A 15,666-nucleotide genomic window follows, 5' to 3' on the forward strand; every position below is an offset into this window, starting at 1 on the left:
TGCAGAGGGACTCCGGATAAAGATCAAATGTACTTATAATCTCACGTGAACATAAAATATAAATGAATTTCTCCTCTCACACTCCGTGTTTAAGTATTTGACCTGAATGTGATGCATTATACATCAAGAGAACATCCTATCATATGATTATCTGCAGCCCCATAGGTACCATATGTTACAGATGTGTAATGCAGCCATCTCAATTTATAACTGCACTCTCTTATCATGAAACTCATGTGTATGTGTGTGTGTGTGTGTGTGTGTGTGTGTGTGTGTGTGTGTGTGTGTGTGTGTGTGTGTGTGTGTGTGTGTGTGTGTGTGTGTGTGTGTGTGTGTGTGTTCAGTTTATATTGAAAAGAGTGCGAGCGATTCAGGGTCTACTTCATAATGCCAACTCTGATCAATAAATCATTTTCAAATGCTGCTGATCTGAGACCTCAGGTTGGGGAACACATATATGTGTGTGTGTGTGTGTGTGTGTGTGTGTGTGTGTGCGTGCGTGCGTGCGTGCGTGCGTGCGTGCGTGTGTGTGTGTGTGTGTGTGTGTGTGTGTGTGTGTGTGTGTGTGTGTGGGTGAGTGTGTGTGAGTTTTGTGTTCACACAGCAGAAAGGGAATGACAGCCAGTAAGGGAATGTGTGCAGTATACAGTAGGGTATATGCAGTGTAATGCAATAAAGCATGTATTAATGACGAACCAAATCAGTAACAGAGAGAAACACACACACACACACACACACACACACACACACACACACACACACACACACACACACACACACACACACACACACACACACACACACACACACACACACACACACACACTGTCACATAAGTGTTTCTACAGTATAAAGGTAAAACCTAAATCTGTTTTACACACTGTACATTGTAAAAATTAGTTTTTTCAGCCATGTTTTGTCTGGCACAATTGCACTTTTTTGTGCTGCCCATAACATACAGTAGGTCGTTAGGTCATAACGAGTGTTTGATCGTGACTTTAGTGTTATTGATTTGTTCACATACTGTTGTGTGTGCTTATGCACCCAACAGCAGTTCAGAGTATACCGCTTTCTTGGAGACCCTGGAAAGAGTCCTGTATGGGGCTCCTGAAGGGGACTCTTTAATCTTGCTGGGAGACTTCAACGCACATGTGGGCAATGATGGAGACACTTGGAGGGGCGTGATTGGGAGGAACGGCCCCCATGATCTGAACCAGAGTGGTGGTTTGTTACTGGACTTCTGTGCTAGTCATGGATTGGCCATAACAAACACCATGTTCGAACATAAGGATGCTCATAAGTGTACGTGGTACCAGAGCACCCTAGGCAGAAGGTCCATGATCGATTTCGTTATTGTATCATCGGACCTGAGGCCGTATGTTTTGGACACTCGGGTAAAGAGAGGGGCGGAGTTGTCAACTGATCACCATCTGGTGGTGAGTTGGGTCGAGTGGCGGGGGAAGCCTCTGGATAGACCTGGTAAGCCCAAACGTGTAGTTCGGGTGAACTGGGAACGTCTGGAGGAGGCCCAAGTTCAGGAGGCCTTCAACTCACACCTCCAGCTTTTCGGGCATTCCTGTGGAGGTTGGGGACATTGAACCAGAGTGGTCGGTGTTCAAAGCCTCTATTGCCGAAGCCGCGGCGGGGAGCTGTGGTCTCAAGGTCCTAGGTGCCTCAAGGGGCGGTAACCCTCGAACCTCCTGGTGGACACCGGTGGTCAGGGAAGCTGTCCGACTGAAGAAGGAGGCCTTCAGGGATTTGTTATCCCGGGGGACTCCCGAGGCAGTTGCAAGGTACCGACAGGCCCGAAGGGCAGCAGCCTCATCCGTGGCCGAGGCAAAGCAGCGGGTGTGGGAGAAGTGCGGAGAAGACATGGACACTTTCGGGCGGCAGCAAAGTTGTTCTGGAAAACTGTCCGACACCTCAGGAGGGGGAAGCAGGGAACCATCCAAGCTGTGTACAGTAAGGATGGGACGTTGTTGATCTCAACTGATGGAGTGTTAGGGCGTTGGAAGGAACACTTTGAGGAACTCCTGAACCCGACAACTCCGCCCTCTATGTTAGAGGCAGAGCTGGAGTATGACGGGGGATCAACACCAATCTCCCGGGGGGAGGTCACCGAGGTCGTCAAACAACTCCACAGTGGCAAAGCCCCGGGGGTGGATGAGATCCGCCCGGAAATGCTGAAGGCTCTGGATGTTGAGGGACTGTCATGGTTGACACGTCTCATCAACGTTGCGTGGAAGTCGGAAACAGTACCGAAGGAGTGGCAGACCGGGGTGGTGGTTCACCTTTTTAAAAAGGGGGATCAGAGGGTGTGTGCCAATTACAGAGGCATCACACTACTCAGCCTCCCCGGGAAAGTTTACTCTGAGGCACTCGAAAGGAGGGTCAGGCCGATTGTCGAACCTCAGATTGAGGAGGAACCATGCGGATTCCGTCCTGGTTGTGGAACGACGGATCAGCTTTTTACTCTCGCAAGGATCCTGGAGGGGGCCTGGGAGTACGCTTATCCGGTCTACATGTGTTTTGTAGACCTGGAGAAGGCGTATGACCGAGTTCCCAGGGAGTTACTGTGGGAGGTGCTGCGGGAGTATGGGGTGAGGGGGTCTCTACTCAGGGCCATCCAATCTTTGTACTCCCAAAGCGAGAGCTGTGTCCGGGTCCTCGGCAGTAAGTCGGACCCATTTCCGGTGTGGGTTGGCCTCCGCCAGGGCTGCGCTTTGTCACCAATCCTGTTTGTAATATACATGGATCGGATTTCGAGGCGTAGTCGTGGGGGAGGGGGTCTGCAGTTCGGTGGACTAAGGATTGCACCACTGCTTTTTGCAGATGATTTGGTTCTGATGGCTTCATCGGTCTGCGACCTTCAGCACTCACTGGATCGGTTCGCAACCGAGTGTGAAGCGGCTGGGATGAGGATCAGCACCTCCAAATATGAGGCCATGGTTCTCAGCAGGAAACCGATGGACTGTCCACTCCAAGTAGGGAATGAGTCCTTACCCAAAGTGAAGGAGTTCAAGTATACAGTGAAGGAGTTCAAGTATCTCGGGGTCTTGTTCTCGAGTGAGGGAACAATGGAGCGTGAGATGGGCCGGAGAATCGGAGCAGCGGGAGAGGTACTGCAGTCGCTTTACCGCACCATTGTGACGAAAAGGGAGCTGAGCCAGAAGGCAAAGCTCTCTGTCTACCGGCCATTTTCGTTCCTACCCTCACCTATGGTCATGAAGGATGGGTCATGACCGAAAGAACGAGATCGCGGATACAAGCGGCCGAGATGGGTTTTCTCTGCAGGGTGGCTGGTGTCTCCCTTAGAGATAAGGTGAGAAGTTCGGTCATCAGGGAGGGACTCGGGGTTGAGCCGCTCCTCCTTCGCGTCGAAAGGAGCCAGTTGAGGTGGTTCGGGCACCTAGTTAGGATGCCACCTGGGCGCCTCCCTAGGGAGGTGTTCCAGGCACGTCCAGCTGGGAAGAGACCAAGGGATAGACATAGGACCAGGTGGAGGGATTACATCTCTTCGCTGGCCTGGGAGCGCCTTGGGATCCCCCAGTCAGAGCTGGTTGATGTCGCCAGGGAAAAGAAAGTTTGGGGCTCTCTGCTGGAACTGCTACCCCCGCGACCCGACCACGGATAAGCGGGAGAAGATGGATGGATGGACATTTAAAAAGGAATCATGCATGATGAGGCAAAACTGGCTCACTAGCAGGTTTTACTACGTATACGCAAAGCATATTTTATACCGCAAATTATAACATTACATTACATGTCATTTGTTAGACGCTTTTATCAAAAGCCACTTACAGTACTGTGGACAATCCCCACAGGAGCACTTTGGGGTAAAGTGTCTTGCCCAGGGACACAACAACATGCTGACTGCAGTGGGACTCGAACTTGCTACCCCCTGATTCAAAGTCCAGCACTCCAACCACTGAGCCACAGCCACCCAATAACAATAAAGATTTCGAACTCTGTTGTGGCTACTCAATACATTTAAGGGACCTCATTGAAGTTGTGTTACCTAAATATAAACACGCGTTGGACACTGCTTAAACTCTTCATTCTATTGTAAACCCTTGCTGAATACATAACATTTCAATGTCTACATCGTGCAACATAAATAAAGTGTATTTGTTGGGAAAACTCTGAGAAAAGGTGCATTAGTAAATGTATTATGCTGTAGTTGATTTTGTGTGCATGCATGTTTATGTGAATGTGTTCCCTACTGCGTGGCAGTGTCTTTGTGCTTGTGTGTGTCAGTGTGTTATTGCGTTGGTGTTTATGTGCCTTTGTGTGCAGCTCCATACGTCCTCTATAGGAGCTGCTGGGAGGCTGATCTGCTGCAGAGCTGCTCAGACTCATTGTTCCTTCTCTGCAGCTCCTCTCCTCCTCTCCTCCCCTCCTCTCCTGTCCTCTTTTGCTCTTCCTGTCTTTGTTCTTGTGTCCTTTTTTCCTCCTCTCTTGACTGCACATCTTCTCCTTTGTCCTCTTCTTTTCCTCTCTTTTCACCATCTCGTTATATTGTCCTTCTTTTCCCTTCCTTTTGCTTTGTTCTCTATTTTCAAGGTCTTCTTGGCTTTGCCACCATCCTGTCTTCTTCTCTGGTGTCCCTTCTATTCTCAACCCTTCTGTCCTCTCTTTCTCTTCCTTTTTGTATATTTCCCTCATCCCCTTGTCTCTAATATCAGCTCTTCTCTATTCTTCTTTGCACTTGCCTTCTCTTCTTCATGTTCTGGTATGACATTATTGTCTTTTGTCCTCTGCTGTTCTACTGCTGTCCTCATCTTTATTGTATTATTCTACTGTCTTTGTCCTTTCTCTTCTGATTTTCCCTTGTAACGTTTGCCATTTTCTTTACTGTCCTTTTCTCTTCTGTTCTTTCTTCTTGCCTTTAATCTTCGTTATGCTCTTGTTTTAATCTTCTTTGATTGTGTCTTCCTCTATTCTCTTCTCCGTTTGTCCTCTTTCCTCCTATTTGCTTGTTGCCCCCTTCTTCCTTTATTTTCTCTATGTTCTAGTCTTCCTTTGTCCTCCTATGTCCTCTTCTCCCCCATTATTTCCGTTGTATATGCTTTGTCTCTTCCATTGTCCCCTTCTTTCTCTTTTCTATTTGTTCTATTATTTCCTCCTTTTGGCTTTTGCCCTCCCATTTCTTCTTCTTTTATGTCTCACTCTTTCCATTTTTCTCTTTTGTTCTACATCGTCCATATTTTTCTATTCCTCTTTTGATTGTCCCCTACTTTGTCCATTTTCCTTCTTCACATATCCCCTTTGCCCTCCTCTCCATATCCTCTATTGTCCTTCGTTTGTCTTCCTCTTCTAAATTGTCCTCTCCCGCTTCCTTCTCTCTCCTCTCTTCTCCTCTCCTACTTCCTCTCCTCGGGGTGAGATATTGCCAGTGTGATGGGCTGTGACAGTGACGTTAATGGAAGCACTGTACATTTAATGACCTATATCTCCGGAAATTCCTCTGCCGCTTTTCATTGTTCTCACGCACACAAACGCACACACATCTGAAACTATACGAAAGGCAATCAGTGCAGCAGCAGATACAGATACAGGTTTGGACACCTGTAAACACACCAGATATATGTTTGTTGTTTTTGCCTCAACAATGGATAACTACGTTTTTTGGCTAGCGTTTATGTGAGTGTGTGTGTGAGCGTCAAAGGACAAGTGTCATTTAACTCGGTGTGACTGTGTGTGTGTGTGTGTGTGTGTGTGTGTGTGTGTGTGTGTGTGTGTGTGTGTGTGTGTGTGTGTGTGTGTGTGTGTGTGTGTGTGTGTGTGTGTGTGTGTGTGTGTGTGTGTGTGTGTGTGTGTGTTGTGATATGACACAACTATCAATGGCACAACAAAACAGCGGGGGATTAGCTGAGCTGGAAGCAAAGCTGAGGAAGAGCAAGTGAGCAGAAGGAAGTGAAAAGGTATGACATTTACAACAGGGAACACAAATAGTGAAGAAGGAATGGATAAAGAAAAAAGAGTTATAGAAGAAATAAGGGATGTAAAAGGAAAAACGGAACAAGGCAGGGTGGGTGGAAGGCAACATAAGTAGAGATAGAACAAATACATATAAAGCTGACAGATTATTTGAGGAACAATTTGAGATATTGCATGAGCCGACTAAACCTTCCATTGATAGCATTGTTGCTAAGAATATGTCTTATCTTGAATCAAAGTAACGACGACACAACAATGATTGAATATCTTCCTAGACTCTCATCAAATCTGTAGAGCTGCTTCAGGCTGCGGCCACACGAGGACGAAAACGGCTAAACGCATAGGATTAACGCAAACGCAATCGCAAACAAGCTTCCGTCCACACGCAATAGTTATCCGGATAGTGTCTGCCCACACGAGACCGCTCCGTTTAGCTCCAACCGCTGGAGAAGCTGCAGTACATATGCAGGAGCCTGTACGTGGCGCTGTAACTTCCTCCACAAAAGCAGCGAAGAAGCATGGTTGTCATGGTTGCCCTTCTGTTCATTCTCCGCGGTGGGGGCCGAGGGAACCGGGCAGAGTTTTTCGCCAGTCAACGTGTATTAAAGTTTAAATCTTCCGGACAAAATTATAAAAGTGTCGGTCAAAGGTCTTCTTTGTTATTTATTGAGCTTTAAAACAAATGAATAACGACTCTATATATTATAATAATAAACTACACGGAGCCTCTCTTTTTCCTCCCTCTCTTCGGACAGCGTCAGTGTCTGTCTCATGCAGCAGCTCATCCAGTAATCAGTGACCCGGCCGACTGTAAAAATAAACATATTTATAACTAGTTTAGGTAGTTTGAGAGGTAATTAAAGTAGCTAAGGGTGATGATCTGACTTGAAGTGTGTGTTTTGCTGCAGCGGGAGGAGCTGCAGGTGAGCAGAGCTGCGTGTCTGAATTACATAATCTGAATTCAGGGTGCAGTTTACTTTGACGTGGGAATGAGCAGCAGAGGTGGGGAGAGGCGGGGCTATTGCCTCATCATTATTGCTGTAGATGTTGCACAAACAACTGTAGCATGGTCAATAGCGTCCGGAGCACGATAGCAACTCTGCGATCTGCCATTGTTGTTGTTGTTGGTGGCGAAACACTTCAGCAATGGCGCGGGGTAAGCAGAGGTGGGGAGAGGCGGGGCTATTGCGCAATCACTATCAGTGATCTGAAAATGTTCGGATAGGGCGTACACACGGAGCCGTTTGACCCCCCAGAGAGTTGCGTATGCCTTTCTATCCACCTTGGGACCCGTTATCGTTTCTTCAGTCGTTTAGTGCCGTATTCGGTCGTCCTCGTGTGGCCGAACGGTCTATATCAGCGGTTCTCAAACTGTGGTCCGCGGAGGTACTGCAGGTGGTCCGTGGAAAAAAGCTGAATACAATCCACTTTTTATTATCAAGGATTTTCGGAGACCACCTCATATGTGATTTGCTCCATCGAATATATTTGAATAGTAGGCCTAATACATATAAAATCATTGCCAGTGTTATCAGTTGCAAGTGTGTATTTGTTGTAAAAATGACGAAAACAGCCTGTGTGTGGGGCAGCGCCGTGTGTGTGGGAGAGAAGCAGCCTGTCTACTTATTTGCAATGACGTAGCTCAAGCAGGGTGCGAACTGGAGGGGAGCAGGGGGAGATATAGCTGCCCTAGTGGTGACATGAGCTCCCCTGGGAACATGGTTTGTGAAATTTGGGGGGAGCTCTCTAAAATACTGATATGATGACCAAATAAATTCCATTTTGGGCATTTTTTTTTTCAAAGGTGTAAAATAAGTGAAATAAAATTATATTTAGAGTTTATGATTCATGAAAAAAGTGTCGCCTGCTTGCACGCTGCCCGCAGCTCCACCCACTACCCACTCACTCACAAGCTCGTTTAGTTAGCACTGCATGTTTACCAGGCATTGTTGCTGCTGCTGACATGTCGAAAAGAAAAAAACAACTTAGGCAATTTCTTTAAAAAGACGGCTAAACAACCTGATCAAGAAGACCAACCGAATGTAGCTGGTGGTAGCACATCGTACGTTGTGACTGCTGCTACAACAGAACCGAGAGAGGAGGGAGCTAACGTCAGTGCTAGTGCTAACTTGACAGCTAACGTTAACTTGGGGGCTGAAGAGACACAAGAAGACGAGCCAAGAGAAGCTAACTTGATGACTACAACTACCATACAGTAGTAGAGATCGAAGGAGATGTGGAAGAAGATGATGATGCTGCTGATGACCACCCCACCTATTCTTCCTCTTTCTCCTTGCCTGCTGCTCGAGATGGGGGGCGAAGTTGCTGCGGTGGTCCCGCGGCCGCCGGCTGGCTGGACCAGCCAACAGTGGAGTGAGTGGATCACATTTGAGTCATTTTAAGTTGATTTAATTAAACAGTCAAACGTTACATTGGTGGTCCGTGGATTATTTATTATCAAGTTGATTGAAGTTTGCGTAGCCCATACATGCTCGGGAAATCTGTTGACATTTACATGATCCATCGGGACGTTTCATGTAAATGTAGACCTGTGGCACCACCCCCCCCAACAACAAAAAAATCCCGGCTCCCCCGGAGACCGTGGTATAGTTCGCACACTGTGTGCACCCCTGTACTACAGCAAAAGTATTCTCCGTCGGGACTTCCTGCAACAACACCACGCTGTTATCAAAGATGTTCTATTGAGAAGACGATCACTACGTGACAAAAGTTTTCAAAACCGTGGCTACTAAAATCAATCTTACTAACTGCTGTCTGTGCAATTTACTCCGCGCGAGTTGGCAGACTTTATTTTGCTTACTTTAACATCATTTTTCATGGTGGGGCTAAGCCATTTCTTGGTATGGGTGTAGCCTACCCCAGCCATACCCTGGCGCTGCCACTGGTGGCACGTATGGGGCGGGCCATTCTGCACATGCGTTAAATATTTTAAAGCAATTAATTCAAAAAATTAATTACCGCCGTTAACACGATAATGTTGACAGCACTATTAATAATACAATACATTATAATATATGATATAACAATTACATTTTAGTTTTATTCGTTTCTTATTTCATAGTTTCTCATTATTATTATTTGTATCGCTCATCTTATTTTTGATTTTATTAATCTGTGTGAATCTGTGCTGTCCTGTTTTTCACTCTCACCCTGTTGCTGTTTGAACTACTGAATTTCCCCACGGGATTAATAAAGGTCCATCTTATCTTAATGTATAAGTTGATTTACTTCAATCTACTGTACTGTGTAAAAACACCCTAACAATATTACAAGAAATATACTGCATAAAGCAAACTATATACTTTATTTGATCTAAAATATTGATGTTTTTTCATTATAGTAGCTTGTGAAAACCATACAGTAACAAATAAGTGATTAAATGCTACAGTATTCAGCAAACACAACTGCAGAGCTGCAAACATTGCAAACAGACTAAGTTCTACAACACCCAGTTGTCTTTGTGTATTTTGTGAATGAAGCGCCATCTCATGGTTAAATCCTGTAATTGAACAAATGGGGAAATTGGGCAACGCCCTCTAGCAATTTGGCAACACCCCCAGCCACTGGCATCCGCTGGGCTTTTGACTGGGACACACCCATGTGAGTCTGATCTGGGCTGCAGTCGGATAGTTTAAAAATCAGCTCCTAAGTTCTAACCCTATCGTCTATTCCTTGACCTCTGAGTGAAACGTCACGGGGTTAAGGGATAGTGGAGAGGAGAATTCAAAAGGACTTAGGAGAAGAGACTGCGGTATTTTAGAGAATCCGAATGCACTTTCACTATCCGACGTGTTTATGATGCACCAGCGGACGTCATTTTGTGCGTCTGCTGCTGTGGGGAAACTATGGAAACCACGGCTGCAGTCGGATCGTTTAAAAATCAGCTCCTAAATTCTAACCCTATCGTCTATTCCTTGACCTCTGAGTGAAACGTCACGGGGTTAAGGGATAGTGGATAGGAGAATTCAAAAGGACTTAGGAGAAGAGACTGCGGTACTTTAGAGAATCCGAATGCACTCCGAATGCACTATCCGACGTGTTTATGATGCGCCAGCGGACGTCATTGTGTGCGTCTGCTGCTGTGGGGAAACTATGGAAACCACAGTTTTCTATACAGCGGACTACAACATGGATGTTTAATAAGAACGAGGGACTACTGTAAACTCATCTAGAGACTCTGCACCGTGCTCTGATGCTGCTGTTTTGCTTTATGAACGTGGACCACAGAGAAACATTTTCTTCAAGACCAAAGTTGGAATTGAAATAAAAAAGGAAAGTGAAACTTATGCTCGTCACCCTCTCCCTCCGGTCCACATTAATACTAATGATCCCAAAGATTGTATGAACTATGAAAAGATCTTAAAATCAAAACAAATGTATTTATTATAAACGTTAGTCCTTAACATCTATCACTGTGTATATCACCATTCAAACATCTTTTAAAAGTTGAACAAACTCCACACAGCTCAGTAAAGACTGTGAAATGTTGACTTTATTTGATAATTTCAGTAAAAACTAACGTTCATATTTCTCTTTTTGATTATAATACTGATGAACGTTCAAATAAAAGCACTTTGACAACTTACCACCTACGTTTTAAAATGCTTAATAAGCACCGTAACTTTCATGATATCATTTCTCGGTCATAATCGGTTGTTTCCGTGAACGGCCGACTGTTGAGTGACGGCAAATGCTGCGGCTGCAAGGCATTGTGGGGCAGCATTTTCGCTTCTCCTGTCGGTTAGGGAGGTCCAGTGGTTCCTAAGCTAAAGGAGGTTATAAAGGAAGTTTGAAACCTCCTTTCCTATCATTCTCATCATTCTAGAGAATTCGAACGGCACTTATCATGGCTGCCACTGAGGGACTTCCGGGTCATTTCACTCCTTTAGGAAGGTTCCTAAGCTAAATGGACTATTCGACTTCAGCCCTGGAGTGCTACATCTGTACCTCCACCTAATGGGTTCTCCTCCACCACAATACATCCTGCATATAACTGAGCACTTTGTAAAGTAATCATTAATTGGGGAAATTCTGTCTGTGTTGTGACTAATTGATTCCCAATAGTGGATGTTATGACAGCTGCTTGTGCAGCCTGTGGGATGTAATCAAATCCCACATGTTGTTTAACCTTTTTACATCCACTCCAGCGGATTAGCTGCTGGCAGGCAGCACATGCACAATATTGAAATGTATGCGGATATCTGATTATTTTCATGGACAGTTGTTGGTTTTTCAGGAAGTAGTGTGTGTTGGTTATTCAGGCATCTGTGTGTTTTTGTGTGTTGCTGGTAAATTGAGCTGCATTGAGCTACAGCACACTTAAAAAAAGTGCCGATGGTATTGCTCGTGGTATAACCGGCTGAGGTAATTGAGGTATTATTATTAATTTTTTCATATTCTCTGATGATTTCCGGAGACAGTACTTATTAAATACTAAGAAAACTAAAACGTTTATTTCCCAAATCCCAGAATTTTTTAACATTAATATTTTAAGTGCAACAAAATGGGTAAAACAACACATATAGTGATTATTTTTTTGTCCTAAACATTTTGTTTGAAAATGAAGATGTTTTTGCACAGGCACATTACAATTGTATGTCTGAGTTTACTGTACATCATGAAATAATAATCAGTAGGGGGTGTTGAGAGAAAGAACATCGTAGCGGGAGCCGTGGTTGTTGTTTTAATTTAAATTATTAAAACATCATTATTTTTCTCTATCTATTCAATTAGGATGATGGCATGAAAAAAAAGATTGTTGTCGAAGCAGTTTAGAGATGATTATCTCTATTAGTTTAGACATATTAAATACATCCCATCATTCTCTACCATTTCTGCCAAAGAAGGATAACAATATATTATATACTGTAGGATATGCATAATTACATCACTTCTAATTATGTCAAATCTAATAGTCTGAAACAGAGAAGTAGAGAACTTAAATTAAATCAAAGGATATTATGATGATATGTAAATCATTTAAAGTTTTGCCAAAAAAAATTAAAGAATTCATCTTAGATTTTTCTGCTAACACAGTTTCTTCAGTTCTTCACATGATTGACTTTGTTGATGATACAACATGATTAAGGAAGCTCGACCTACTGTAACGGCTTCATGCAGGAGACAGAACAGGAGAAAGTTGATATTGTACTAATGTAAAGCTGTTTGAATCCAATTGAATCTTTACAATAACAACCTGTCTGTATCTCTACTTAATGGTCGCTGAGTCTGTAAACTGTTAATATGCGTCTCTGGCAAGGTATTGTGCTAAAGAGCAATTTCTTTTGAATAAACAATAACATGCTAATTTCATTATTCCCTCTCCCTCAGGCATGGAGGCGGAGCCTCTCTCTGAACTGGCACCTGTGGTTGTTTGGAGACTCATTGATGCCATCGAGAAACATGGTGAGAAAATACAAACAGAAACACAGACACAAACTATTTTCAACATTTCTGGGGAAATGCATGTGTTTAAGCCTGCATTGTTTGCACATTTTATTCCAATTTCATTATGATTCACAACATTGAAGGGATTGATTTGGTATCATTTGTTCCATTACCATAGTAAAAATAATTGTATATAAAATAAAATAAATCTTTAATCTATAGAATATCATTTGTATATCAGAACACCTTTGCAGCACCTCAATTCTTAATCCAGAAGGGATTTTGAAAACATATTTCAGCATATAGCACCTCATGCACATTTGGATTTGTATTAATCAGATTTAGCTTACAGGTCATCTATTATGCAAGATGCACTTTTTGATGTCTTTTATACATACATATTTGTCAGAAAGTACAACCCTCTCTATTTTCCTCCTTACCCACCTCTAAAAAAGGGGGTTCAACGGAGCTGATCCAGATTTACTGTGGTCATGACGACAATGCTAAAATATGGGCTGGCTTTACAGTGAACTCCTGGCAACGTCCCCCCATATACAGTTGGCTAGCTGAATCCCCTCCTGCAGCTGTCTGTCTGTGTATTCAGCAGGATGTACTCAGGAGAGACATAGAGTAAAGTTGTCATATATCTATAGTACATACAATGGCACTGTTCTAGCAGTAAACCCTGAAGAAAGAACATATATAGACATGTTTATTCACTGGGATAAACCCCTTGAGATGCACCATCTCGTTTTCAAGGGGGTCCCGACAATAGCAGCAACTTACAGACATACATTAACAAAAAGACAAAATGCAAAACATGACACACTGGACAAACCACATACAGTCTGTTAAGTACAATTCAATCAATCAATCAATCAATCAATCAATCAATGAATCAATCAATCAATCAATCAACAACTGTATTAATCCCACAAGGGGCAATTGGTTATGAGCAGCAGCAGCTTATGTCATGTACACAGGCAGGAACATACAAGAATAAAACACACAGATACACCCGGGAGCACAGATGTGGATAATTCCAATTTACACTATAAATAGTTCAAAGCATCACAATAATAAATAAAGAAATAAATAATCAAGTTAAAAGCCTTTTCAAGAATTTAAAAGTTTGAGTGCAGAAGGGATGGATGATTTAGAAAAGCGATTAGTGCTTTGATCAGGTAGAGCATATCTACAGTACGCCCTGATGGCAACAGACGAAATTCATGCAAAAGTACATTACCTGGAGAGTTCAGAATGCTCTCTGCTTTCCGCAGAATCTGTTGGTTACAGAAGGAATTTAAGTCTCTCTGTTTCACGCCGATGATCTTGGAGCAGGTTTTAACAATGCTGTTCAGGCTGTTCCTGTCTTTCAGTGTAATGCTATGGAACCAGCAGATAAAAGAAAAACAAATAAGGCTCTCAATGAATGCTTGGTAAAAACGACAAAGAATGAAAGGCCTGACAGAGAAAGAGTTCAGTTTGCGAAGAAGGTGCATTCTCTGTTGACCCCGCTTCACAATACACTCAGTATTCACATCAAATTGGAGGTGTTCATCGAAAATGGTGCCCAAGTATTTGTATGATGTGACCATTTCTACCTTGTCATTGTGTATAATGCACTCCTTAGGAACATCCTTGTGACGTCTAAAATCAATGATCAATTCCTGGGTTTTAGAGACATTTAAATCCAGAAAACTGTCATCGCACCAGGAAATAAAATCGGCAAGAGCACACTCGTGGCATGATTCTGAGCCGCTAAGGAGGGACAAGAGGGCGGTATCATCAGAGAATTTAACCGGGTAGCTGTTATCTTGCATGCTCCTGCATTCATCAGTGTACATTATAAAAAGTAGGGGCGAAAAAGAACGCATCCTTGTGGCGAGCCCGTGGAAGTGATGACAGAGTCAGAGAGGCGTCCATTGACAGGTTGACACCTTCTGCTCTCTATTAGTTAGAAAGTTTAAAATCCATAAAACAAGTTGATCGGGCAGTTTAAAATGACATAATAGGCTCTCTACCAGGAGATGCAGGTGCATTGTGTTAAATGCTGAAGAAAAGTCAGGAAACAAAAGCCTGGCATGGGCTTGTGGTTTTCAAGGTGTTTGTGGAGGGTGTGCAGTATAAAAAGCTTTGCATCCTCTATGCCTCTCCCTGCCTGATACGCAAATTGTAGTGGATCAAGTTCACCACATATCACTGACATGACAAGGCCTTTAACAATTTTTCAAACATTTTCATTACCAATGACATTAAAGCCACCGGTCTGAAGTCGTTTAGGACTTTAGGATGAGGTTTCTTAGGGATGGGAATTACAGTTGAGGATTTCCACATATCAGGAATGTAGCTATTCTCAAGTGACAATTGGAATATATCCTGGAAAACACCACAGAGTTTGCTTGCACAATACTGGAGTGTTCGCCCACAAATATGGTCTGGACCTGGGGCCTTCCTAATATTGACTCGTTTTAAGAGATTCCTAACATCATCCTGTTCAATGACTATGTCTGAGATAGGTGAGAGAGACTCTCTAAGGGTTGAGGTGTTGATGGAGAAATCATTTTTCTCGAATCGAGAATAAAAAATGTTAAAAAGCATTGGGGAGGTCTGCCTCATTTGTTCCCTCAATGTTAATGGTATTCCTAGCCCTGTCATTGTTGTTTGAGTTCCACCTTATCCCTATACAGCCTGTCCTCCTACAAAAAACGACCATATAGGTCGATTGTTCAGCAGCTAAATACGACCCAGAGTCACGTTTTAAAGTGTAGCACCTCTAGTGGTCGTGTAAGAAACAACATGCTCCTGTCGATTGCAAACGCTCCGGAGGGTCGTTTATTCACAAATAACCCTCTCTGGAAAATCCTAAATTGTGGAATAGTTTGGCCATTAAAATGCTTTTTTATTAGATTTCTAGCGAGAAGTGTATATTGTACTTTTATAATCTACGTCCAGTGGATGTGTAGGATCTACAGTTTGATAGATATACGAAGATGATTTGAGATCTCGCCAGGAGAACGTGTATATGGGGCAGCTTCCATGTAAAGTTAGCGTGGGTGAAAACAGTATTTCCGGTCTCGAAGTTTTCATAATAAAACCGGAAGTATTCCCCACACTGTCAAATGATTACACAGTGATATCTCCATTACTCCTCCACTAAAAAACATCAGTTTATCCTTGTTAATTACACAATATTGATTGGTTCAAATTGTGTACAATGCTTTTGTGTTTTTAACCTTCGATTCGGAGAAACAAATTGTTTTTTCGGAGTTTAGACACTACAGAGTTTCCGAAGACACTACACTACCCAGAATCCCC

General features: G+C 43.4%; 1 protein-coding gene across 1 annotated transcript in view; it reads left to right on the plus strand.

The window, feature by feature from the left end:
• Window positions 1–15,666, plus strand: part of LOC139433806 (phosphatidylinositol 3-kinase regulatory subunit alpha-like) — a 208,322-nt gene that overhangs the window by 159,503 nt on the left and 33,153 nt on the right. The window contains exon 3 of the mRNA XM_071203032.1: window positions 12,292–12,366. Coding sequence (XP_071059133.1) covers window positions 12,292–12,366 — 75 coding nt within the window. The remainder of the gene's footprint in view (window positions 1–12,291; window positions 12,367–15,666) is intronic.

Source organism: Pseudochaenichthys georgianus, chromosome 4 (genome assembly GCF_902827115.2).
Source record: "Pseudochaenichthys georgianus chromosome 4, fPseGeo1.2, whole genome shotgun sequence".
Taxonomy (NCBI): Eukaryota; Metazoa; Chordata; class Actinopteri; order Perciformes; family Channichthyidae; genus Pseudochaenichthys; species Pseudochaenichthys georgianus.